This window comes from Anomalospiza imberbis, chromosome 9 (assembly GCF_031753505.1).
Source record: "Anomalospiza imberbis isolate Cuckoo-Finch-1a 21T00152 chromosome 9, ASM3175350v1, whole genome shotgun sequence".
NCBI classification, from domain to species: Eukaryota; Metazoa; Chordata; class Aves; order Passeriformes; family Viduidae; genus Anomalospiza; species Anomalospiza imberbis.
The window spans coordinates 1,014,267-1,040,276 of NC_089689.1; the positions used below are offsets into that span (position 1 = coordinate 1,014,267).

At 43.1% G+C, this 26,010-nt stretch overlaps 1 protein-coding gene across 4 annotated transcripts in view; it reads right to left on the reverse strand.

Moving 5' to 3' along the window:
• The window catches only part of TEDC1 (tubulin epsilon and delta complex 1), a 69,604-nt gene that overhangs the window by 27,633 nt on the left and 15,961 nt on the right, over positions 1 to 26,010 (reverse strand). For 2 of the 4 annotated variants that reach the window (XM_068199208.1, XM_068199211.1), the window contains exons 4-5: positions 22,533 to 22,691; positions 16,913 to 17,011 (exon numbers count right to left, since the gene is read on the reverse strand). In XM_068199208.1, the coding sequence (XP_068055309.1) occupies positions 16,913 to 17,011; positions 22,533 to 22,691 (258 nt within the window). The remainder of the gene's footprint in view (positions 1 to 16,912; positions 17,012 to 22,532; positions 22,692 to 26,010) is intronic. The other 2 variants (XM_068199210.1, XM_068199209.1) reach the window with 2 other exon arrangements.

The window sequence follows — 26,010 nt, forward strand, 5'->3', positions numbered from 1 at the left end:
ACACTTAGGAATGAACAATTCTGTCAGGCAGCCCCCTTCCCCCAGCCTCATCCTTTTCATGAGCTTCTCACGAGCACTTTGTGCTCTTTAACAAACTCTGCTTTTTGTACTTTGAGGCCACAATGCACATTTTCTTTGATCACACATCACAGAGCTGGTATTTCAGAAACCAAAGCCCAAATTCTACCTCTGCATTCCCCCCCAAACACAGCACTACTTCTTGTTCATTTACTACCAACAGGAGTTCACACACATGCCACGAGCAGTCCCCCTCTGATGCTACACAAACCACTCAAAACAAATTCCCAAGCTGTAACTAAAGCTGCCAGCCCATTTTCAGTCAACTAAGGGCCCGATGTCACACCTCCTAATGAAATTTAAAGACTGAAGTCTGTAGAAGAGTATCAATTTTGTTTCATGAAAAAAAGTGAAGCAGCAAGTCAAAAAAGTGCCTCACGTGGGTATCTAAGTGATGCTTAAGGATAATGCCTGAAAATTGTGTTTCCCTCTACACAAAATTAAGACATCCAAATCCATTTCCTTCATTCTTCTGGAGGAAGTTTTTGCTCTAAAATATTTACACTGGCTGAAAAAGTAACGACAAATTCAAATTGCTAATCTCTGTGGAGAGGCAATTCCATAATGAATGCCGAGAGCAAACGCTTTGCAGGAACAACTTCTTTAAGCCGTTTTAAAGAAACCACCCCTGGTGCAAGCAGCAGCTTTGCTACAGAGGGTGAACTGTGCCCAGCTGAGCTGCCTCAGAGCAGGCTGCCAGGAAACCCCAGTGTGCTGCAGAAGGATGCTAACTCTGTGAAGAGTATGCCTTGCTTCCTCCAGCACATGGCTGTGACCTCCAAAACCAAACATCCAGCCCCCAGCGCAGATCACAGACCTCAGGAAACAGTGGGGGCTTCAGCGGCAGAAGTCCGAGGTGACAAGATGATCAAGGTGCTTTTGGACACTTCCCTGAAAATATTCAAAAGTCATCTGGACACAGCCCTGAGTAACGTGCTCCCTCCTTGAGCAGGGAGGTCGGACTAGGTGGCCTCCAGTGGTCCTTTCCAACCCTGCCCATCCTGTAACACTCAACAAGGGGCCGAAGTTGAATCTTCCTCAGCATCCCCAAGTGGAATTTGCATGTTGTTTGAAGATACTTGCAATTACTTTTTCTGTAGAGATATTAATCTCTTTCATATTATTTACCAGCATATTAGAAAAATCATTAGTGCCTGTAGACTGTTATGGAAATCAATATTTAATAAATTTGCAGCATAATGCACCCTTTTCACAGGCTCAGTTACAGAGAGCTCCACGCAACAAGTATTTAATCTCCGATACCCACAGCTCATAATTCAACATCCACAGCACTGGCAAAAATATTTTTAATCAAAAATTGCTCTGCCTAAATGTTCAGAAAATCATTTTATTGTTAGACAGACAAAAAAATGGTCTTTCAGCAATAAATTCTGTTTCTTGGCTCAGAGACAAAACACTGCTAATTCATCACTGTTCATATATGTCTGCAGACAGAAAACTTGCACTGGACTCCTGAGCCCTGCAAACCTCACCCAAATGCCAGCATCTCTGGAGAATTACTCAAGGCTTAAGACAGGGTTGGCTTAGCAGGAAAGCTCATATGGGGAAACTACCTAGACTATTCGATAACTGTTTAATAGGGAATGGCTTTATTCAGTGTGCATTTGGGTAATCTGAATTCTAGTTCTGAATATCTCACAAGCACAGGAGAGAAGGTAAGTGGAGAAGTCCATTCCAAAAAAAATGCAAAGAAAAGGGGTAAACATTCATGAAAGTTATACCATTTATGGTACCAGAAGTAAACCATAACTGGGATTAAGGCTTTAGAGACCTAACCAAGCATCAGATGAAACAAAAAGAATTCAACACATCTTCTCCTCTATCAATACAAAACTCCCTTAACTGAAAAAACCTGCAAACCTTGACAAATGAGAGCCTCTCAGCAAGCAGGTTTTCAGGTTTAAATTTGGTTTAAAATGGCATACACAACCCAAATTGAACTTTGGCATGGCTAAATTTTAAGACCCCCCCTCACCACAAGAAACTGAGAAAATCTCAGTATCACAACCATCTCAGGCTGGGACAAACCAACAACACTGTAGGTGGGCACACTCTGCTCCAAGTTTCACTCCACATTGTGATTTTTCCAGAAGCAAAGCTGGTTTAAGACATTGCCACATATCCCTTGAAGACTAAAACAAAAACAAATAGTCCTGAAAACTAGAAAGTCATGCTAGAGTAGTGTGAAATACAAGCAGCTGAAGAGCACAAACCTTCAGAACAAAAAGCAGCCTCTAGGCACAAGGCAAATAAAGACCTTCTCTAATTTCTCTGCCTGTGAAATACCTTTGAAAGCCAAGACAGAGCAGGAGGAGCACTGCAGCCCAACCATCATGAGGCAGTAGATCTGAAAGGCTCTTGGAGGACAGAAGCCGATGAGAAGCAGGACTTCAATCTTTTGCAAAAGGCACAATACATATAATACAAAACACAGCGGTTTTGGGTGCCAGATGCCTGGATAAGTGCAAAATCTCCAACACCTAAACCAAAATATGTGACCTTTCCGCCCACCAACACCAGTTTTATGCCACCACAGCTCAAACTCCAATTGAGCTATCTCAGAGAGCAGAAAATCAAACCACTAGTTAAAAACTTAAATTACAAAGACCATCATGATAAAATGTAACTGCTATTTGTGGAGGGATTCAGAAAACAGCTGTTTAAAATGCAACTGAGAGAAAATGATATTTAAAACAAACAGAATGAGGCATTTGGCAGACAAAAATTGTATTACAGCGTTCACATTGATAGGCAGTGAACTGGGATGTATTGATGACATTCATTTGCAGAGGAATGGGTCAATGAAGGGACCACTTGGCATCTTCCCCATGGAAACATATTAAAACATGGAAAAAATACCAGGAAAAAGAAGCTTGAAGTTTTATACTTCAACAGTCAACATCAATAATGTAAGAAGGAAAAAGGTACATATTTTCTTCCCCTAAAGGTACCAATTATTTTGGGTGCCTAATTTGGCATCCCTGAAGAGCCAAATTTTCAGGCAGTACCAAGTACCTTTAGCTCAGTTAAAGCATATCCAGTAGATACAAAAAATCACAATTTACTTTAGAGAAATCTCAGCTAGAGGATTTCAAAGAAAAGCATCAAATTGTATCACAGTACTGCCTGACAGCTGTTATTATTGTACTGCCAACCAAAACCCCCATGCAGCTGATGTCAAAAAAAGACCATTATTCTTCTGCTTTTATTCAGACTGTTTCTGTACACAGAACAAAGCATTATCCATACTCATTTTTTCCTTTCCTCCCCCCCATATACTTGCCCATTTCCCAGTATTTTTAACAGGCCACAGACAATTAATTTAAAAATGTATTCAATATGTGGATTAGTCTAAGATTGCCACTTGATAAGAGTACAGTTTCTACCAGCCTAGCTCTTTGACAAGCCATCATAGACTATTTGTGCATGCAGGTATTTTCACACATTTTTAAATGTGTTACTGACTAGAGAAACTACTAATATAAAGTCTGCTATAGTTCCTCATGCCAATTAATTTATCTTTCTAGTCTCTTTCACACTCCTTTAAATTAAGCAACAAACTTTAAAAAGAACCACAAATCCAAGATCTCTTGCAAAACATGAGTAACAGCTGATTTTATAACTCTATTTCCTTGGCTATTAAAAAAAAAACAAAAATACCTGCCAGAAGAGCTGAGTTAACATTATGGGCCAATTGCACACAAAGTTTAATTTTACAAGGCTATAAAAACAGCTCCACCAGTCTCCTCACAATCTGAGCTGCATTCTCACATCCAGAAAAGCAGCACAGTTCAGTTCAGCTTTCCAGCAACAGTTCAGCTGTGGCCAAAGCCATTGCAATACATGAATTTAACTGTGGTCTGCTTCTTTAATGAGCAGTGAGGCTGGAGAGCGCAGTGCTCCTGTCCTGCTTGACTTTCTGGATGGGTTATGTGTATTTTTGATTCAGAGGTGGATGCAGGACAACACAAGGCCTCAGTTAGGAATCACAAGATCATCATAATTCTGGGGCACTTCAGGATCAGCCTTCATCAATAGCTGTACTTTGGCACAAAAGAAGAGTGGGAAGCTTCTTTTCTGTCAGAAGCTGATAACTCTTTTCTCTTCGGAATGAAAACAACAACAGGGTAGACTCCTCAAGCAGCTCTGCACTTTCTAGTGACTACTGTTAGCTTCAAGGCACAATTCAAGAGATGAGTCAGGAGTTTTAAAGCTCCTCACCCAAACTTTTTTTTCCTAATATTTAATTTGGTCCTTCAGGGTCCAATACCCCAGATAAGATCCCCTAGGCTGCACCAACAAGACCCTTTCTGACTCCATCACCAAAAGCTATCAGCAAGTAAGGCACTCTCACTCTGAGTCTCCTCTGCCAGAAAGTTAAGAGGCAGCACAGCACGACCAGGGGGTGTGGATGTGGATACAAGACACTCCTCTCACCACACCAGCTTCAGCTGGTCAGTGGCAGCTCCACCTTCAGCTTCATCATCAGGTATGATGCTGCTCCAACCTCTGCTGGAGCACTGTGGGACCACAGTGCCTGCCTGTCCTCCCTGTGCTGACCCAAAGCATCCCCTGAGCTGGACACTTGCTCCTCACACTGGGTTTGCTAGCACTTCCACCAGGAAAAGAAAAAAAAAATTGAATGCCAACTGATGACAAAATACTTCAGCCTTGTCTCTCCAGCTTATTAATTCCAGCTGCATTGTCTCAGGTGGAATTACATTATAGTATATCACCGTCACTGTCACAGCATTCAAATGATGTTAAGTGTGGCATAAAACAAGCAAAAGCACAAAAGCAGCAGTGAAGCTCGGTATCATTCCATCAGTTCTGCTGCTGGCAATCACAACCATGTGTTCACATCAGTGCAGTGTGTATATTCTGTGTTTCATGTGTTTCAGAGACACCTTCCTTTCTTGTGGTGGAGGAGTTTAACATATTGCTGCTACATAGTCCAACAATTTATGGAGTCTGTGACAAACCATTGCATCATTTTTCAAGGTCCAAGAACTCTATAAGCTTGGTCAGTAAAATGCTCTAAGCAATAACTCATCCCCAAAAAAACGGTGATGGCAACTACAGAACTGCAGCTCTATTAACTCCTTTTTTTTTTGGTATGGATAAGTTTAGCTGAAAGCAATATTAGTGACAAATTGCAGCCTGGGGAAATTTTCAGATCAAGGTAATAATGCTATGAGGTAGAATGATTTGCTTTAGTGTTGCTATATAATGCTGCCAGTTCCCTCCAACTGGACACTAACTGCAGCCAGAGGCCACCTTGCTTAAAAAAATATCTGAAGAAATATTTTAGCACTAAACCTGTCTGGAGCAATAAAAAAAAAAAAAAACCCAGAGCATCCTTCCCAAGAAGGGGCACTGGGAAAGTAAAATTGGGTAAAAAGTTCAACAACTAAATGATTCATGGCTGATGACAATCTAGTGCCTGCGAGCAGAAGGAGCTGGCTTCATGCCAACACTGCTGAACCACAGAGGAGGGAAGGAACCTCTGGAGGTCTCTAATCCAATCTCCTGCTCAAAACAAGGTGCTCACCCAGCAAATCCTGAACACCAACATCACAGATGTCACCCCTTCTCCAGGATCTGCTTCCAGAGTTTGATCAATTCATGGAAATTTTTTCCTGTTTAACCTGGCCAGAATTTCTCATGTTCCAACTTGTGCCTGCTGCCTCTTCTCCTGTCCCAGTGCTCCTCTGAGAAGGGCTTGGTCCATGCTCCAGCTCTGACCACCTCAGTGGTCTTACTGGATTTGCTCCTGGTCCTTGTGCTGGGACAGGGACACTGAGCACTCAGGCTGGCAGGGACTGGGAAGAGGGGCAGGACTCCTGCCCTTGTCCCCCCAGGGATGAGGCAGAGGGGCAGGACTCCTGCCCTTGTCCCACCAGGGATGTGGCAGGACTCCTGTCCTTGCCCCACCAGGAATGTGGCAGAGGGGCAGGATTCCTGCCCTTGCCCCAAGAGAGATGTGGCAGAGGGGCAGGATTCCTGCCCTTGTCCCCCCAGGGATGTGGCAGAGGGGCAGGATTCCTGCCCTTGTCCCACCAGGGATGTGGCAGAGGAGCAGGATTCCTGCCCTTGTCCCACCAGGGATGTGGCAGAAGAGCAGGATTCCCGCCCTTGTCCCACCAGGGATGTGGCAGAGGAGCAGGATTCCTGCCCTTGTCCCACCAGGGATGTGGCAGAGGGGCAGGATTCCTGCCCTTGTCCCCCCAGGGATGTGGCAGAGGGGCAGGATTCCTGCCCTTGCCCCACCAGGGATGTGGCAGAGGGGCAGGATTCCTGCCCTTGCCCCATCAGAGATGTGGCAGAGGGGCAGGATTCCTGCCCTTGTCCTCCCAGGGATGTGGCAGAGGGGCAGGATTCCTGCCCTTGTCTCCCCAGGAATGTGGCAGAGGGGCAGGATTCCTGCCTTTGTCTCCCCAGGAATGTGGCAGAGGGGCAGGATTCCTGCCCTTGTCCTCCCCAGGAATGTGGCAGAGGAGCAGGATTCCTGCCCTTGCCCCACCAGGGATGTGGCAGAGGGGCAGGATTCCTGCCCTTGTCCTCTCAGGAATGTGGCAGAGGGGCAGGATTCCTGCCCTTGCCCCATCAGGGATGTGGCAGAGGGGCAGGATTCCTGCCCTTGCCCTCCCAGCATTCCAGCTGACAGTGCCCAGGATGCAGTCAGCCTTTGCTGCCTGGGCACACTGCTGACTCCTGGGCAGCCCTCTGCCCACCTGAGCCCCCAGCTATTGGTAAAGGGTACTGGACCACCAGCTGACCCCAGAGGGACACCACTAATGGCCAGACACCAATTTGAGCTCAGTGGCCCAAACATTTTCCCAGTGCTCCCTTATGCAACCCCCTGTAACCAATTTGGCCGTAAGGATGTCAGGATTTTCCTTCAGTGATACACAAACACAGGCACATTCTCTGTGCCTACCTGCCTTTCTCAAAGCTCCTTAATGACATGTCCCTGCCTCCTCCTGGGAATGGACACTCCACATTGCTTTGAAAGAGAACCAGCAGCAGGATCTGAGGGACTGCAGAGGTGGAAAGTGCCTGTCCCAGAGCAGGTGGAACTGAACCAGCTGGGAACAGCAGGCATCAGAGGTGCAGAAACCATCTGATGCCACAGCCAGTTGCAGGGAAGGAGAATTGTTTTGATCATATTCACCTTTTGAGATTCAGAGCAGTTTAGCTCCTGCAGAGGCTTCTTTCTTCCTACAGCATGAGGAAGAGTCATTCATACATTTCTAGCCTCTCCACTCTCCCTCAATTAACTCTCCTTTCTCCTGTCAAGCCTGAACTTCCACACTGACTTCCCCCTACTCCATGGCTCTGGATAGTGCTTGTCCATTTTCCAGAGAGGATCTGGAAGCCAAGCCCCCCTGCTTCTGGAGGGCAAGTAAAACCTCCAGCAGCAGCACCACAGGGAAGAACAGGGAAGTTAGGAGAGAATTCCTCACCAAAGACAACTGGCCCACTGCCTGCCCCAAGAGGAGACTACACAAAGTATTGAAAGGCAAGTCATTTATATTAAACATTTTTTCAGCCTTCCCTTCTGAAATCAACTTCAGGCTGCCTTAGAAACTCCCAGTATACATTATCACACACAGTTTGACTGCTCTTGCTTCCACAGTGCACAGTAGGGCAGAGATTTCCAAGATTTTCCTTTCTTAAGAAGGAAATTTCCAACATTTTCCTTTCTTAAGAAGGATCAGGAACTTGGCTGCAAGCAGACGCTGTCTAAAAGCAGCTTTGAAGCCATTTGACCTCTGTAATTCTTCCTGAATTTACACAGATGACAAGGGTTGAATCTGTTCTACCTCATTTTTGCAAATGAGTACCTGGATCCACTGTTTCCAAGAGGTTTTAATAACATCTACAGCAAACCATGTTTTATGTGCAAAATGTCAGGAAACAAACTGAAAACCATTTGCCTACAGCATTTCGGAAGGAAAATGACATGGCAGCCTACCCTCTCCTCCTGTAAAGTGAATCATTAAAAAAGGCAGGAATAATATTCTTTGTTCCTGCCACATAGCACAGGGTGGGCAGCACATGCTGTCACTGACAGCTCCTTTGCTTTCTTAGCACTTACTCTTGCCTTGCAATGAAATGTGAGGAAGAAAAACTATACCTGAATTGCCCAGCATTCTTTGGATTTCTCTTTAAATTGTTTTCTCAGTAGCCACTCTCCTATTTTACAGGAAATACATAACAACCACCAAATCACCTCTTCTGTAATACAGCACCCACTGCTGCACCAGGAGGGGTGGGGAGGGGTTCCCAGGCACGCAGGCAGGAGGAACAAAATCCACCAGAGCTTTTTCCAATCCAAACAACCTTCAGTGTACCAAGCTTCAAACCAACAGAGCTTTCTCACAGAAAAGCAACGAGCAATAACTATCTAGAATTTTAAAGGTGATCGAGGCAGTCCCACTAAGAAGACACAACACTTAAATGGATTGTGTTGAGCATCTTCACACATATGCAAATGTGGATTTCCAAGAGAACTTCTCCTCCCTGGGGCTCTGGAACTCCACCCATCCCAGCACAGCACCACAGCAGCCACTCTGCTCCTGACATTACACCACCAAAACACCAGAGACAGCTAGAGAGAGAATGAACCTTTCAACCAACAGAACCCAGGGAGGTTTAAAGCCCGTTCTTGCTCCACCATCCATCTGAGTGATGGCAGGACACCAAAGGAAAAGCAGCAGTCCAGAAGTCTCTGGTAGGGTCAGAAGGTCAGCTCAGAAAAGGGTTGCCTACACACCTGACCCTGATCATCATGGAGCAGCACCAAGGGTATATTTCATTTTAGCCTGCAGGTGACCTTCCTATTAAACCCATCCTTTGAACATCACAATTCCAGCACTCTGGATCATTCAGCTCCCTCAAGCTTTCCTGTGTGAGCCTCCAGGCCTCCTGCATTTAGGTGCTGGAGCCCCATATATAATGCAGTACATCATCAGATCTGCTCTCCTCTGCAATATTAATGCCAGCTCCCATGTTATTTCTCACCAGCCTGACTACCATGCATGTAAAATGTCTAAAGTAACTGTTGTTGGAAGAGCAATACAAAACATTAAGTCATTTAACAGGGGGGAAAAAAAGCATTGCCTTTCACTGGCAGTGCTGTTCAGAGCACGTGGCAGGAAGCGTGTTTTACACCTCTAATGCACAGCCCAGCAGGATAAAAGCTAAAGTTGGAAACTGCAGCACTGGAAGTTAAAAAGTGCCAGAATTCAAGCTGCCTGAACAACACTAATTTGACCCTCCTATGTGTATAAGGTCTAGCATTATGCAACCAAAATGTTTCCCTTCATAATCTGTCTCACCAAGGGCACAGACTGGCTGGTGCTCACTCCACATGTTATTCCTTTCCTTTCAAATGGCATATTATCCTGTTTGTTCTTCAGAGGGAAACCATAGCCTTATTTGTCACACATCATTCAAATCCCATTCTAAAGGCAGAATTTTTATCTTGAAGATAAACAAGTTATCTTCACTAATGACCCACGTGAAACAAGATAATAGTATTGCTGCCAGGCCACAAATGGGAAATGAAAACAAGGAGATGTAAGTAAAATGCTTCCATTGCTTTTGGATGCCTTAACTGAGACTTCCAAGACACGATTTTCAAGAAATTTAGAAGTTACTATAAAGCACTTCATGGATACATCTACCCAGCACAGCTCAACAACTTGCAACCCTCTGCACAGCCCTCCATGGAAAGTTTATTTAACTTGAGAATCCAAAGACACAGAAGTCTGGCAGCACTCCAGGACAAAGGACAACTGCCCCAGCTGCTAAGGCTTCCTTCCTCTCCCAGTGGCTCTCCCACCCTTCTTTACCTTCATCACCCACTTTCTTCAGCACAGCTGTGATCCACAACCAAGGCACCCTGCCCTCTGAATGACACCACGGCTCCTAACAAACATACCTTGCACTCCACAATTGTGCTCCATTCAGATCGCTGAAAACTGTGATGTTTTTAGAAAGACACTTTTGAAAACTCCTCCTGCAGCATCAGGAGGTTGAACACTTGGACCTTCACGGGAGGGGGATGACATTTCCTGCACGAGGGTGACTTCTCAGACTCTCACAAGGAGCAAGACACCGATCCAAGTCTTTAGACAGATCTTCCCCATTCCCAGCTCCCTGTCCTCATTTTCCTCTCCGATCTTGGTCTTCCTGTTTATATTCAGCCCCTTATGCCTCACTCAGTTTCTTTTCACCCCCATCATCTGAATTCTTTCACATCAGAGCTACCCTGCTTCCAAAATTCCAATTCAGGCTTCTTGTCCATGTGCCTCTCCCAGCTCCTGACTTCACTGGACAAGGGCCAGAGCAAAAAGGTTCTTCACTCTCCATCCTATCCCTTCCCAGAGTCCTGCCTCAGCTCCCAACACAGTCCACATTCCCTATGTTCTTCAATGAATAATGTTGGAACAGCTTAGTAAAAGCAAGTTAAAGACAGGAAGAGAGGAAAATACTTTAAAAGGACATAGCATTTGCTATTTTTATTCCAAGCGTCGTGGTGAGCGTAATTATGTAAATTCAAAAAACTTGTCATAATTGACCTTTTCAAAACATGTGTTTACATGGGCCTAACATACAATTCTTTGGTGAACCTCAAAATGTATCAAAGGTCAGCAGCTCTAAAGCTTAATTTCATTGAAGAACTTATTTAACATGCGGCCATCACCAATCATCAAGGAAAAATAAACTTGCTTAGAAACAGGTAAAAATTTTGATGCATTGGACTAGCAAAACCCATAGCTTTAAAAAGCTGTAAAAGAAAATTTTAAAAATGTTCTTGCTACAGAACCTAGCAGTTTAGTTGTTGTTCTAAAAATTTAACAATGCCAAAATCCAAAGGGATCAATTCAAGGGTCTATCTGAAGCCCTGGAAGCAGATCTGGGAAATGGTCAGAAGTCACTACTGATTCAAACTAAGTTAATTCCAGTAGTGTGTGGAGTAAGTCTAAAATCTCATTGTGTTTAGATGCTCCAAGGTTTGGCTGAGCTACTGCTCCAAGAACTGTCACAGATCTTTGTGCTCCTTTGGGGAAAATTGTTCTTCACCTTTAAAACCTCATTTGCAGCAACACAGTCTCTGCCCACCTCTAAAACTGGTTCTTTCTGAGAAAAGCTCACACAGACCCTGGCACAGCTCCTAGTAAAATGAAACTCCATGACGATTTCTGAGACACCAGGACTGGCCAAGGAGGGATTTTAGACAGAACAGGCACAAAAAGAAAACCAAAACAGGAAAAACCCCTGTTTTCACAAACACTCACAAGCCCCAGTGCAACTACTCTTATGCACTCTTATATATTATTTTTGATGCAGGAGCATAAACCCCCTGTTTTCACAAACACTCACAAGCCCCAGTGCAACTACTCTTATGCTATATTATTTTTCATGCAGGAGCCATTTGAGAAATTTCAAGTATTCTTTTTTTTCCAGGAAAGTAAAACACGATTTTACTTTACAAATAAGCAAAGCTGCCCTTAATTAGACCAGGAGCTACTACACAAAATACTGATCCCATTCGAGGACAGAACTACGGCTTTTACCAAGGGAATGTACCAATAAACACAAAAACAGCCGAGGGCCAGACCAAACAGAATTAGTTGCCAGAGCACCACAGAAGATCATGAATCTCTGACAATTCCTACCAATGAAGGCAGCTTGTCCTTGAAGCTCAAGGACATTTTTTTCACTCAACACCACACCTTTCTTCTGGAATTTACATGCAATACAAGCCTTTATTTCCTGACTTAAATCTTCCGCCCAGCAGCAACACAGTCTATAGGATGAATGTCATTTTTTCCCATTGGTATCTACGCTCTGAGAAATATGTTGCTTGAACTGCTCCTTGTACAACAGATGGAAGGACATTATAAAACATCAGATGGCTCCCTAACAGGCTCTTTGAAATTCAAATAAGGTTACATATCCTTCACCTCACCATACAAGACCACAACAGGGTTGATTACAGAAATACTAGCACAGGTCTGTGTCAAATCAATAACGTGACACGGTGTCAAGCTTATCAGAGGGCTTTAGCTGTTTATTCTCATTCAGCACCTGCCTGCAGCGCCTGTCACCACCAGGAACATTCCAGGAAGTCCCAAGCAGCCAACACAAGGACACCAAATATAGCCTGGGACACAGCAGCAAAACTGCCCTGCCACAGATATGCCATTTTCATCCAAGGGGGTGAACAGCCTGAGATCCATTTCTGGAGATAATGCAATAGCACAGTGACTATTCAGCAGCCAGACAAATAGCTTGTGTTAGCTGACAGACCTTACTTTGGCAGCTCTGCACCCACACACACTCCAGGAGGTGGTGCTGTCCCCTGGATGCACTGAAATCGCTGGTTTGTCTTTGCAGAGAAGAACTTCAGCAGATACAGGGCACTTCATGCAAGAGCACGAGCCCATGACACCAAGTGAAGACTCAACTTTCATGAAAAAGTAACTGTTAAATGCACATTCAACATTTCTGAGAATTCCAAGACTATCAGCTCCTAATCCAATCTGAATGCACTTGTTCTGCAAAGAACAGCAGCTCTTTAGTGCTTTGCATGAATTCAAACCACGGGCTGCTGCTCACAGAGAATAAACCTGTTGTGTCACCCATCTGTAACAGCCATCTGGGACAGATGTTTTAAATGGAAACTGCCACAAGATTTAGGGTTCACTGACAACCTACCTTACATCTTGATCAGTTATCCCTCAAATGACCCAATAAGAAATTATGGATCCCACCTGACTGAAGGAAGCAATACAGATACTTCACACCGGTGTCCTTTCCTGATAAATCAACAGTCCAGAAAGCAGATTACGCTGTGTCTGCACACCCTACCCCATCCCACCCAATCCCTGCTGCTTGGAGAGCTAAAGCTCCCTTGAATCTTTTATGGGCATGGAATTGACCATACATTATATATGCAAAGTCAGACAATTTGTTTGCTCCCATTTACTTGCTACCAAGAACCTTAGCTTCTTATGCCAAATAAATCACCTTTAAAACATGTTAATGATCAACAAGCATAAACATTCTTCATAAAATTCTGAAACAAAATTATTAGCTATTCACATCCAAGTTCTATAAATTTCACTGCATGTCCATCTGGCAGACATCTGCATTATTTATTTGCTGTCACACTCAGTAAATTGATTTACGGGCATTTAAAGGTGTCATCTTTACTCATTACAATTTCAGTGATCATTCCAGCACTGCCAACATTGCACCAATGACCTGAGTTTCAACTTTTAATCTCTCCTAAGATTGAATTCCACATACAAAGCAGTACATGAAGAGACAGAGGAAACTGAAGGACTAAGGTGCTTTGATTTAAAATTCATTGATCTCTATGCAGTAACAATTTGGTGAGAAAGTTAATTTAATGACTCAAGTGCAACATACACTTTTCTGAGCCCAAGGTAAACTTCAGAACTGGCAACACTGCTGTGCAAAATTAAGGTAGGTGGACTTGATAGACAAGAAAGAGGAATGAGACCACATCCTTGGAAAGGATTACTGCCCTGGAAAGCTTGGGGCAGATGTGGCCACATCACCTGCCTGCTCTCCCAGGTGTGCTTTCCAGCTGTATCAGCTGCAGTGCCAGAGACCAGAACTCCATTCCTGCCCTGGAGGTATTTCAGGTGAGCCCCCTGCCTCACCCCAGCTGCTGGGGAGAACCATTTAAACACAAGCAGTACCCGTCAGCTTGGAAAATGCATCACAAGACAAGAGGCTCAGGGTGCTCTGGATTATATTCTAGGACGCTTAAGTGCAAGAGATTTTCAAGAGAAGATGCAATGATCTGCCCCCAAGCTCCCAAATTTGTGTGCTCCAGCACGGGCTCAGGCAAACAGCTCCAGAACCATCCCCACTGACCAAGGCACTTGTGTGCTTCCACTGGAAACTGAGCTCCAGCTGAAATAACACCATCTCCCCTCCTCTGACAGCCCCAGGCAGCACAGGAACCAAAGAGTGGCCTGCAGCTCCCAGCCACACACACACATATAACCACAGCCAAACCACAGGAGAAGTTGGAGTTTGATCATGCCTCACTAGAGAAAAACATAATTAAAACCATTAGGTTTGGAAAACTTCCAGCCCTGTGAATCTGACAAAGACATTTATGATGATAGAGGAATAATAACGTCCAGTAAAATCCCTGTACATAAAAGCACTGGAAGTGTTTTACAGTCAAAAATCCAAGGAAAGAACATTTTAAATAAGTTAATATGCATCTTCTATAGAAAAGGAGCAGCGTGACTTCTACATTTCATAAAGCGAAGCTTGACTTCACAGCTATCTGTATCCTATCACACTTTTCCTGTCAGACTAAACATCTCCTGTTTTGATGCAAACAGAGCAACTTTTCTCGCAGGGTATTTTTGATTAAAATGAACTCGAGGCTTAAAAAAGAAGAGACCAAGTCCCTTCTGTGATAGGAAATTTCTGACGCCGAGATCCGCTTTGCACGGGCGGGCTTTGAAGGATGCCCAGGACAAGAAGGAATTCATAACACCCTCCACCAAGAGAGGTGCATTACAGTAAAGCATACTGACATGCTTGCTCTTTTTATTCATCAATGCAGCAGGCTCTTACTTGAGGTAACATTAAAAGAAATGTCTCATTTACTTGAAAAGAAAAAAAAAACAATTTCACAGTCTTTGGAGAAAACATTTGGCAGAGTGCTGCCATCTGCACCAATATTTGAAAACCAAGCCATTCAAACACTCATAATTTACTTAATCTTAGCAAGATATTTGAAAATTAGAGCCTTTTTATTACGTTTTCCAATGTAGCATCACTTTGCATGTGGAGTATTAGATCCATCTGGAAAAGTGACACTCAAAACAACAATGCCTTTTCAAGCCCATACCACCTTGCTGTACCAGGCTCTTCATACATACTGAGCATATGACTTCCAGAAGCTGCTTTTGGGAAACAAAATCTACAGAGAACATTCAAATGGTGACCATAACAATTATAAGGCTCCCAAAAGCACCTATACTCAAGTGTTGCGATGACTTCCTGCAATTTCTCCTGTTTATTTTAGAATCAGGCTCAAGAGAGCAGCTTAGAACACCTTTCTTGAATAGCTTTGAGGGCTTTAAGAGGTTAAGAATTTCACAGCTGATTATTCTGACAAATAATTCCAATTTTGGATCAGTCCGAGCAGTAAGCGACATAAGAAAGGAATTTTCAACATACATGCATTGGAGCTGAAACCTGTTTGGGATTGCACCTGTCAGAGCCCAGAAACTGGAGACCTGGAGTCTCCACAGACTGGAGTCTGTGGCCACTTGTAGTTTATTTAAAGAAAACATTTTCTGTCTCCCTGCCTCTCAGTCATCACCCTGGTTTTGTTTTGTGTATTTGCTGTTTAAGCCTGGGAAAGGTGGAAGGAAGACTTCGTTGATTTTAACTAAACAACACAGCTGCCCAATAGACCTTCTTGACTACAGCACTCTACCTAACCACAATGCTTACAACACAGAAGAACTCCTTCCATTTTATCCTGAGCCTCCCCTGGAGCAAGCATCCAGGAAAGGGAGCAGAATGCAAGAAAAAACTCCTGGAATGATTCATTACCAAAGCAGTCAAAACCAAATACCAAGAGTATCGTTATGCTTTATTGCAACAGATCCACGACACACTCAGGGTAAGGCTTTGGGGAAAAAGGTCATTGCAAAGTCCCTCTGCAGAGGCTGGAAGTTTCTAATACCAGCTTGCCAGACCTTTACAGGCATTTGCTAAGATCTGGAAGACTACAGACTTCAGAGCAAGGTGCTGCTGTGTGTTCTGAGCTGCTGAACCAACCACAGGAGGGGCACTGTGAAGCACAAGTGAAAAAGAAATCCCAAGCTGACTTAAGGCCAGAAAAACAGTAGTTTTCCAGGAAAATGTTCTACACAGATGAATCTTACCAAGAGGCTGGATATGAACTGTTCATCCAAGAAATACTCAGCAATGAAAGATTAACGTGCACTTTACTTTAGGGGCTTGGAACATAAAACTATCCTCCCACCTTCAAATCTACTTTCCTGAATTTCTTTGTGCGGAATATTTACAATGCCCACTTTCATTCTTAAGCAAACAGCAGAAAGAATATCTTCTTTGAGCAAACAGGTCTGGACAGACTGCAGAAATTTGCCAAATATTGATTTTGTTAGGGATGAGCTTGAAATTTCCATCTTGTTTCAGTTTCACACTGAATGAACTTTTAGAAAGTGATTTTTTTAAACAAATGTATTATAGTGCATTAAAAGAAGTGAATTAAACTACTTCAGATAATGAACTGAAACACCTATGATAATTGAGTAATTGAGAGCAGTAGGAATTTATCCTTCAGGGTAAAACAGTACACCAGGAAAAATGATCTTTTCCTAAGAGGTTCTGTCTTGCTCAGGCAGGGCCACAGGCAGACACTGTGCCTGACTGCCCAGATGTGGTTACTGGCAGAATACAACAGGAAGTCAGCCAACTTATCTAGAGTGTTTTATTCTACCAGCCTCTTCTCCAGCAGCACTTTCAGTCAGGTCTCTTCCCACTTCTTGTCTACCAGGTTTTATAAAACCTACCCTGATACCTCTGGGCTTATGTTCTATCAAACCAAATTTGGTGAATACAAATAAGTGAAGAAACTGAAAATTCAATATATAAGCCCTTATTTCTGCTGGAAACTAATTAAAAAAAATGCTATAAGGAATGCAGTCTTCACAATGTTTGTGGAAAGCATACTGAGCATCCAAGAATTACAGAGAAACATTACCTGCTTGTAGTTCTCTGGCTGTCTAATGAGATCTGTTTCTGTGACAGAAAAATGTCCGAGGTTCTGGTCCACGTGGGAGCCACTTGTGAACAAATGGATCTGGAAGAGATTAATTTAAAAGCTATTTGTCAGTGCAAGGAGCAGATCATTAAGATCATTAACTACCACAGCCGTGTGGGTGGGCAGGCTGATGCGACCAGTGCTCACAAAGCCTTTCCCAATGTGCATGTACAAGTGTGAGCGCTACCACCAACACAACAGCCAGAATGGAAAGGAGGAACAGGCACCACAACCACCTCACAAAATGGTCCATCTGGTAGCACTGCCAGAACCACATGCAGGAATTGCAACCGCTGCTGCCAGAGGAAAACTGAAGGTTTCTCTCTTCATCCTGTCTTGAAGTCTTTTTCCTTACAGTACACATGGTTGGGTGCATGGCATGAAAGGAGAAACCATTTACACAGATAGCAGCAGTCTTAACTGAGCTAAGTATACTCTTGGAATAATTTTTATTTCTTTCTTTTAAGTAGAAAATGCTGCCTAGTTACAGTAAAGCTCGCTTTTGCTGCTCTATACTGTTGGCTTTTGCTTACCAAGACCTTGTCCCAGCTGCACTGGTGATAGTATCATCAATTACTTGATGAAGAAGCTTCCCAAGTTAGTCAAGGGAACAATAAACAGCAATTCCTCCTATTCAGAGCTGATCCCTTTGTAACTGTAGTAACTGCAGCTGCCAAACAAGATAGCAGTGCACATTTGTCAGACAATCACTCATATTTCATTAATATTTCTGCCAGAAGACAGAGAATGTTTCCTGCTTTTCTTCCTTTATTCTAATATGAACTTTATCACACACTTGGGTATTGACAACTATTTTAAAGTTGACAGGCACTGGGTAATTATCAACCCTTCCATGAAACTTCAGAATATTTTAGCGTTCCTTTCCCAAAACTCACTGCTGGTGACAACCATCTGTCACATGTGCAGAGCTATGCCAGTTTAAAAATAAAAGAGCACCTCCCCACACAATGTTCTTCCTCTCCACTTGCCACTCCTCTCTCTCCCTGCTGCATTCTTGCGTAACTCTGGCTGCCAAACCTTTGGGCCCCCAGCACCAGCAGTGAATTCCAGCCCCTTTTCCAAGGCAGGTGGCAGCAGCATCCCTGGTAAAGCCCAAAACAAATACAATAAAGCTGCAACAACAGAAGAATAAGGTGTTCCCCTGAGACCAGACTGGATGGATACCAAAATAATCCAGTATTTGTATTTTTGCTATCTCTTACGGATGCCTAATAGAAGACAAACAAGGCTTAAAGAGGGAAAGAGCACCAAAGCAGAAGTAGCAGGTGAGAGGCAGAACATGCCGAGCTGCTGCTCCTTGGCACTGGAATACCCTGAGGTGGAGGCAGGTCTGATTTAACCTCACACTAACCTTCAAGAGAGCGTAGGCACAGCCCCCCACACTCAGCACCACTTCTGGGGAGTTTCCAGCACCAATCCCTAAATGCCCTTGTGTTCACTCAAGCTGCTCTCCCTGCAGGGTGCCTAATTCACCTAGAGAAGATGAAAAGGGAGCTTGCTCATGGTTCACACACATTTGCATGAGAGGAAAAAATTCTACTGCATTAAAGAATGGCAAATTCACCATAGGGAAAAAAGCGAAGATTGTCAAACCAAATAGACAAAAAATATATAAATAAACAAGGTAGCAATTCCCAGAGCAACATGGTAGATTTTTCATGTCAAGATACGGATGCATCTACCAATTGCAGTTTAGCTCACCCATAAATTACTGACAATGAGGTAATTACCCAGCACCAGTCCCTGCCCTCTATTATTCAGAGATCAAGACTTTGTCCTTGTCCCTTTACTCTTACTACCTCAGATACATAGATACAACTCATCCAATCCACTGCATTACATCTTATTTTACATTGTTAACAGATAAATTATTTTATATTGTTAACATCTTAGAGGGGGCACAAGAAACCACTCCTTTCATAGGTGGTAATTCCCAGTGCTGCTCTGCATTCTTACTAACAATACAACTCTTCGTTTCCAAGCATATTGAAACAATTTTTGTTGCTTTACCATGATCTGGTAATTCCAGTTATGTTAAACTCTTCTTCTATCATTGAGAATTCCATTTAACATCATTTTATTCTTACTAACCCATATGCACAGCCCATAATCAGATGTTCACCTCCTGAAAAAAACAAAAATCATCTCTGCGCCTGATCTAACCCTCCACTACTTCAGGATGGAAAATAACCCCAGGATATTCATCAGTTTTGCAGAAACTCACCTGTTCCTCTGTTTTTTATAACATGCTGACTGTGGCACAGTGCATTTAACAGAGCCCCCACAAAAATAAAAGTTTTAAACTATATAGGTTCCTTCCTGTTTTGCTGAAACCATGCAAGGCTTCTTACATTTTTTAAGGCGAAGTGGTAATTCAGAGGCTAAATAAAAACAACTGCTCTCTCCTCTGACTTCAAGAGGGATCAAAACCCGGGCAGACAGAATCTTCTGGCACTTGACAGAAAGAAAAAGAAAGAGAACAGAAGGAACCAAGAGACGTGCCTTAACACAGTAATTTATTCTCCACGTTCCCACGTATTTGAAGGCACACCAGGTAAATATGTCCCACTGAGAATTTCGAGGGAATTAGAATGGTTTTACTACATTATACTTTCAAAGCGAGCCAACCTGTCCATGTTGAGAAGCCATTAAAACGTTATTCAACAGCTCACTGCCTCAGGCTGCAAACTTCCTCAGAAACAGAGAGGTTGAGATTTCCCTCAGGAAGTCTTCCTCCTAGAGCAGGACATGTGTGCTTCTGTAGGCTCCAACATGCCTTCTGGGAGCTGAAGTCACTGAACAGCGGCTCATCAGAGCAGCCAGCAAAGAGGAACGGCCAGGCAGGCCACCCAAGAAGCAATCCCCAGCACAGGACCAGCTGTAGCTCCAGGGAGGCTTCCCTCTCTTGGGGACTGCAGAACTTCATCCCACCAACCTCAGGTGGCTGGGCAGGACAGAGTAGATAGAGGACACAGCAACATTTGTACTAAAAAATACAGAGTGGAAGGAAGAGCAGTCATCTTCTGAGTAAGAACATTTTTTTTCCAACTGCGTTGTGTTCTTCTCAGAAAGGCCCAAATAGAGAAAATAGCATTTCAGAGCCCGTGTGAGTCACAGAATGAAATCTGCAGAAGTGTTGCCACCAGTTGACAAAAATTATAGCTCCTGATGAGCAGTAAATAAGATTGTTCCACAGCTGAGACACATAACCTGGTACGTTATTAAACAGAGAGAGTAAAAGCCGTAATTATCATTTTGTAGAGAAAGCCCTCTGTAAATCTGCCAACATAATTAAAAAACATAACACTCATTAGCCTTTTGCATACTGTGCTTGTGGTTTATTAGAGAAAAGCAGCAGCTCATATAGAGGTCATACTGGGTCAGTTCAGTCTTCTAATACAGAATAGTTTAAAAGTTTGGAAATTAATGCAGTAGTAAAAGCAATTTCTCTAGAAAGAGTCAGGAAATATCAATTATTGTTTATACAGCTGTTAAATTGTGTAAATGTGTTATATTTTGTGTTACCCTAAACGCCAACATTAATGTGGCACTGTAATACTGTCCTTGCAAAGTCACATTTACCCTTCTGTTCTCCTACTTTTAATTCAAACTAAAATATAAATCAGAGCACTGCACTTTATTACAGCTCTGAACAGAACTCCCACAGCTGCACACATAATACCAGTGTGGGTTCACATGTGGAGGAGTTGGGCTCAGTTCCATCCTCCTCTGGGCACCCCCATGGTGGCAGCCCTGACTGTGACAGTCCCCACCAGCACCACTGCTGCCTTCAGTTTCACTCAGCAACGACTGCTGGAGAAGGCAGTAATGACAGCTTTGGGAAACTGGATGAACAGAGACACAAGCCTCCCTCCTGCTTATTCCTCCAGATTCTGGAAATCGTGGTCCAGGGACCTGCAGCATAACTAGCCTGTCTCTTGTAGTTGTCTGACTGTCCTAACTTTAGCACACATTTTGCCTTAGATAGCCAAAAAGGGGGAAAAAAGTCCAAGTTTACTTCAAAGCACAACTTCCACAGGAGGGTCGTCATCTCTCATCTCCCCTGCCAACAAGATTTTAGCAAGTTGCCCCATCAGCACATCTCTTCATTACCTCAGAGCCTCATCTGGACCACTGAGAATATCTCTGTTTGCACTCGAGCTGCCAGGTCTGACCTGCTCTTAATTCTTCCTTGGCCTCATTAACTGCAAGCTGAGGCACTGGAGCTGCCTAATGATTTGTTACTGTCAAGTCTCACATAAATCAGAGCACTGATGATGAGTTATGGAGGCATTTGCCTCACCTACTAGAAAAGCCAGCATACCTTAAATAGAGGTAGTTTATCAGGGGGAGAAGATGCCAATCATTTCATTTGAGATTGACCTCTCCCAACCCCATCACAGTCTGTGATCACAGTGCAAAAAGCCAAGGACTGCACGGGCACTTAGAGGGAATTGCCACCTCTGTTCCCAGAGCAGGGAAGCACATCAGCAGTGGTCAGTGAGAAGCCAAAGGTTATTTTGGATGCTGCACACACAGCACCTGATCCCTCTTCCCTAGGGCTGTCCAACAGACATCTGCCCTAGCAATCAGTTCATGGAAAGAACAAAATGTAACCTCATTAGAGTTTTTAGCACTTGCACTGTCAGACACAGGATTAAAACCAAGAAAGCATCTTCATTCAAAGGTGAAGATGCTTCTGACAACTTTTTTATATGTACTTTGGGAAGAAATTTCCCCAAACCATATTTAGTCTCAAAAAAAGGTTTTCTGTGAGGGTTTTGAGTACACTAATAGCTGGCTCCATTTAAGTTATTTAAAGAGGTATAAATGGAGAAAGGGGACCTAGGGAAAGCAATACATAATAACTTTTAGGACTATCTTAAGAACTGTATTTTTTGTTTCTGGAACCACCACCACTGTTGAATTTGGGACTGAAGGCTGGTTCCATCCTAAACAGATATAATGCTCCCAGGTATCTGTGATCAGACAGGCACCTAAACACTCATAAATGGGAAGAGAACTGGAACCTTAACAGTGTAGGGACCATTACTGATTCCTGATTTAAAAGCAGGTAAATTTTGGGTTCTGCTGAGATGTCCCCTAGTACTTTGGAGAGAAATTTTTCATTTTATTTTGCTATTACTATCAATATTTATGCTTAACATTTTGAATCCACATTTCCGGTGAACTTATAGTTCTGCATCGCTACTTGTCTGGGGAAGCAGAATGCTCTGTCTTGTTTCTACCAGGCATTTTCTGAGAAAAACAGCAGCAGCCTGTGGTTGCAGAAGTGACTAATGTGCCAACCTGCAAAAGAGACTTTTATACAATTACAACCTTACAAACACTGAACATACTACATTTTCTCATGGCTCTGCCACACGGGGAAAGACAGAGGTGCTTATATTCAGAGTAATTCACTCTTACCTACAGAAAATGCAGAACTAGCAAACAAGAATAATTTGTACATTTAGCTCTAGCAGACAAGGCTTTTAAATAATAAACTATGTCATAGTGAGTTAGAAGAATCATTTACCTTGTGCAAAAGTTTGCATTGCTCTTGGTGCTGAGCGTGCAAACTGCACCACTGCAACCTCAGCCTCCCGCTCAACCACTGCAGGTATCGAACATCCACTCTGTCTTCAGGTCCTGCTTCACTTGTGCCTTCCTGGCTGTTGGGCAGTTCATCTTCACACTGAAAGCAGGAAAGAATACCAGACTGGTTGTAATTAGTTTCAATATTTTCAAGTCATTCAGTAGTGAACGTACAAGATATATAGGCCAAAGAAGAAGAAAATCGCCCTAAAACTAAGTCAATTCCAGCAGCACAGAGAAATTAGAATACAGGACTGGGAACAGACTAAACAAGTAGAGAAGTGTGGAATAAATATCAGCTTCTCAGCCTCCCATCTTACATTTTTCATACCCAGGAAGACACAGTGTTCCTGAGACAGCAAGCTTGTTCTTTACCCAGATTGGAAAAACTGTATTTTGACTACATTCTAACATGTCAAAGAACATAAAAAACAGATTTAGCTCCTGCAGCGTCTTTCTGAGACCCTATTTTGTAAATCAATAACTTATATAAGGACAATATCGTGGGCCTGTGCTTGCCCAGCTATTTTCTTTTCTCCATCCAGCATTTCCCGTCTGGCAGGACTGAGGAAAAGAAAAAAATTCTGCAGCTGGCAGAAGCCAGGACTCCACAGAGGCACTCCCAGCTACAGTCGCATCATCTGTCTTGCTTGTTTTGCCTTTTTCTAGAGTAATTTGGAAGGAAGAACAGAGAAGCAAAGAGTTTCCATTTGTTCATCTTGTCCCACTTTCCTTCTGCTGCAGATGAAAACCCAACAGCAGCCAACACCTTCATCTTCTGCCTGAAATTTCTGCAGCACATTTCTGTCGTATCTCTTTCCCAGGAACACGGGGAATTCCACCTCCCCCAGCCCCTTGCACAAAGAGATCATTCACATGTACCGACAGATCCCTCCGTTTTCAGCTAAGACTCCTGCATATTGCAAATTAAAAGGGGAAGATGACATGGGTAATTTTACTTCTGATGCCAGTAATGCCAGTTAAAGTAAAGCTTTCCATTTCATGCAGTCTATAGGAATTACTCACAATAAACACAACCCATCATTCCAAACGTTTCTACCACAACATGTCATAAGAAATAGAAATAACACAGAACTGCAAAGACCTGGTTACTCGGAATGGATGCTTGCCATTCTGAAAGGAAATGTCTCCCAGTTCTTAGACTCTCAAGACATTTCTTTTAAGCAGAAATTTTAAAAGCCTACTTGAAACATGACTGTTTTCAAGCAAACACTTAGGCAGATATTTGGACCCACAGACCTTGATGGTATTTAAACATATGTGCTTCCCTGCTTCACAGATTTCCACGTTCAGTAAAATCTTCAAAAGATCCAGTTGGCAGGCAAAGCTTGAATGTAGTTCCAATTTGGATCCTAAACTAACAATGCAAACTGTAAAATGAAGAGATTTAATCTTGCCTTAAATACAGATTTCAAGAGAAGTGTGTCTACAACCATGATCAAATAACCCCCTAACACTTGTTTTAACCTAAACCTCTCCAGCTGACAGGGCCTCTATTACAATGAGTGTTACTATTATTTATAAGCACAAAAACGCTGTTCTGGTCACATACCAAACTGTATCAGTATTATAGGTTTGTCCCCTTTTGCTCTGTGGCTCAGATAAACAAATACTATAAATCACAGAGGTGCTGGGCTGGTAAAGGGCTTCTCCTTTTAAAGGCAAAGATTCATCTTTAACAGAAAAAAATTAAAAAAAAAAGAGTTTGTGCCAACTCCAGCGTTCCTCTTCTTCCTCTGTTCCTTTGTCTCCAGGCTCCTAAACCAAGGCACTGTGTCCTAGGACACTGCAGTCCAAGCCAAGCACCTCCACAGTTCAGGCTGTTCTGCCCCAGACAGGATGGTTTCAGGGCCAGGACACCATGCAGATATGATTAGCAAGCTGTCCATTAGCATGATAAGCCAAGCAGCTGGATATTAGTCACGGCAGCAGAGAAAACCCCCATGTAAAGAACATTAAAACACCTCACATAAGCAGCTAGAAAGCCACAAGGCCAAAGGCAGACGTGGGAATCCCAGGTTAAAATCTGCAGTGTCCGTAATTTACAGTCCTATTCCAACTTCCCTGGTTAGAGGTTTCAGAACAGCACAAATACTGCTCTCCTGGGGATTTATTTCAGGAAGGAATGGCATTAGACTCGATTGCTTTGGCAGTACAGTGACAAACACCATGCAGAGCTAATTTTATTGTAGCAACCTGCCTTATTAATATTAAAATAAGGAAGCCAGCCAATGCATTTTTAACAGGATCTCTCCATTATTTATTTCACAAACTGCACAAAAAATTTACCTTTGCTATGAAATACTTAGCCCGGCATAAAGTAAACAAGATAAAAAAAAAAAAAAGGTCTTGCATATTATACTGTGACCTCAATTTCCAGTCCCATCTTTACAATCTAAGACTATTTACTGCTCTCCCAGGGGGTGAAAAATCACTAAAACACGAGTCCAAGCTATAGGCTTTGCTTCGAGCATCACTGTGAATTTATCTAAACTATGCAGCAATCCAGGTACACACCTACATTCACTCTGAGATACAGAAGTGCATATTTTTTTAGTCCAGTTCACAGAGAGAGCAGCCAAGGCTCAGAGACCCAGAGACCACAACAGCCTTCCCACACTTGGAATGCTCCATGCCACTTTTGGAAGAGATCATTCCACTTCCCAGAGAAGCATTTTGCTTGCAAACTGTTTGCTGCAATTAATGCTTCTCTTTGATTCCATTTCAGAGAAGGGACATGCTTGGATCAGCTTGAGGAATTGGTGCCACAGCCTTGCAGTTCAAAAGTCACATGAGTAAATATCAATGCCCTCATCACCATGTTGAGGTTTTTTCCCATTACTGGTGATACCTGAGCTGTTCTGGTCAAACTGGGTGATGTGGACCTGCCAGAGCACCCCTGAGCAGTATAACTTAGGAAAACTGATTAAGCATAAGATAGAATGAAGCTCCTCATTTCACTCCCACCATAGCTCACCCCAAAGGAGCTTTCTATCATAAAAGCTCCAAGTATTGCTGTTAGAACTTTTCAGGATCCACTCATTGGCAAGAGTAAGAAAAGCAAGCACAAGCCTGATCAAAGTGACAAGCATATATTTACACGAGCTCCCTCCAAGCCAGTTTCTGAACTATCACCCTGCCCACACTTCAGCAGAACCAGCTCTCCTGTGCTAAAAGATCAGGAGAAATAAACAGCTAAGCCCCAGAACAATACACCTTCCAAGACACCACCCATTACCATCCCAGTTAAGGTAGCTCACAAACTACAAAACCTACCCCAGACCCACAAATAAATCTCAAATACACCTAAACATGGTTTATGTCCCAGAAGCATATATTTAACAATTTCTGCAAGGCAGCCTAGAATTCAGTCTTTAACACACAAGTTTTGCCCTAAA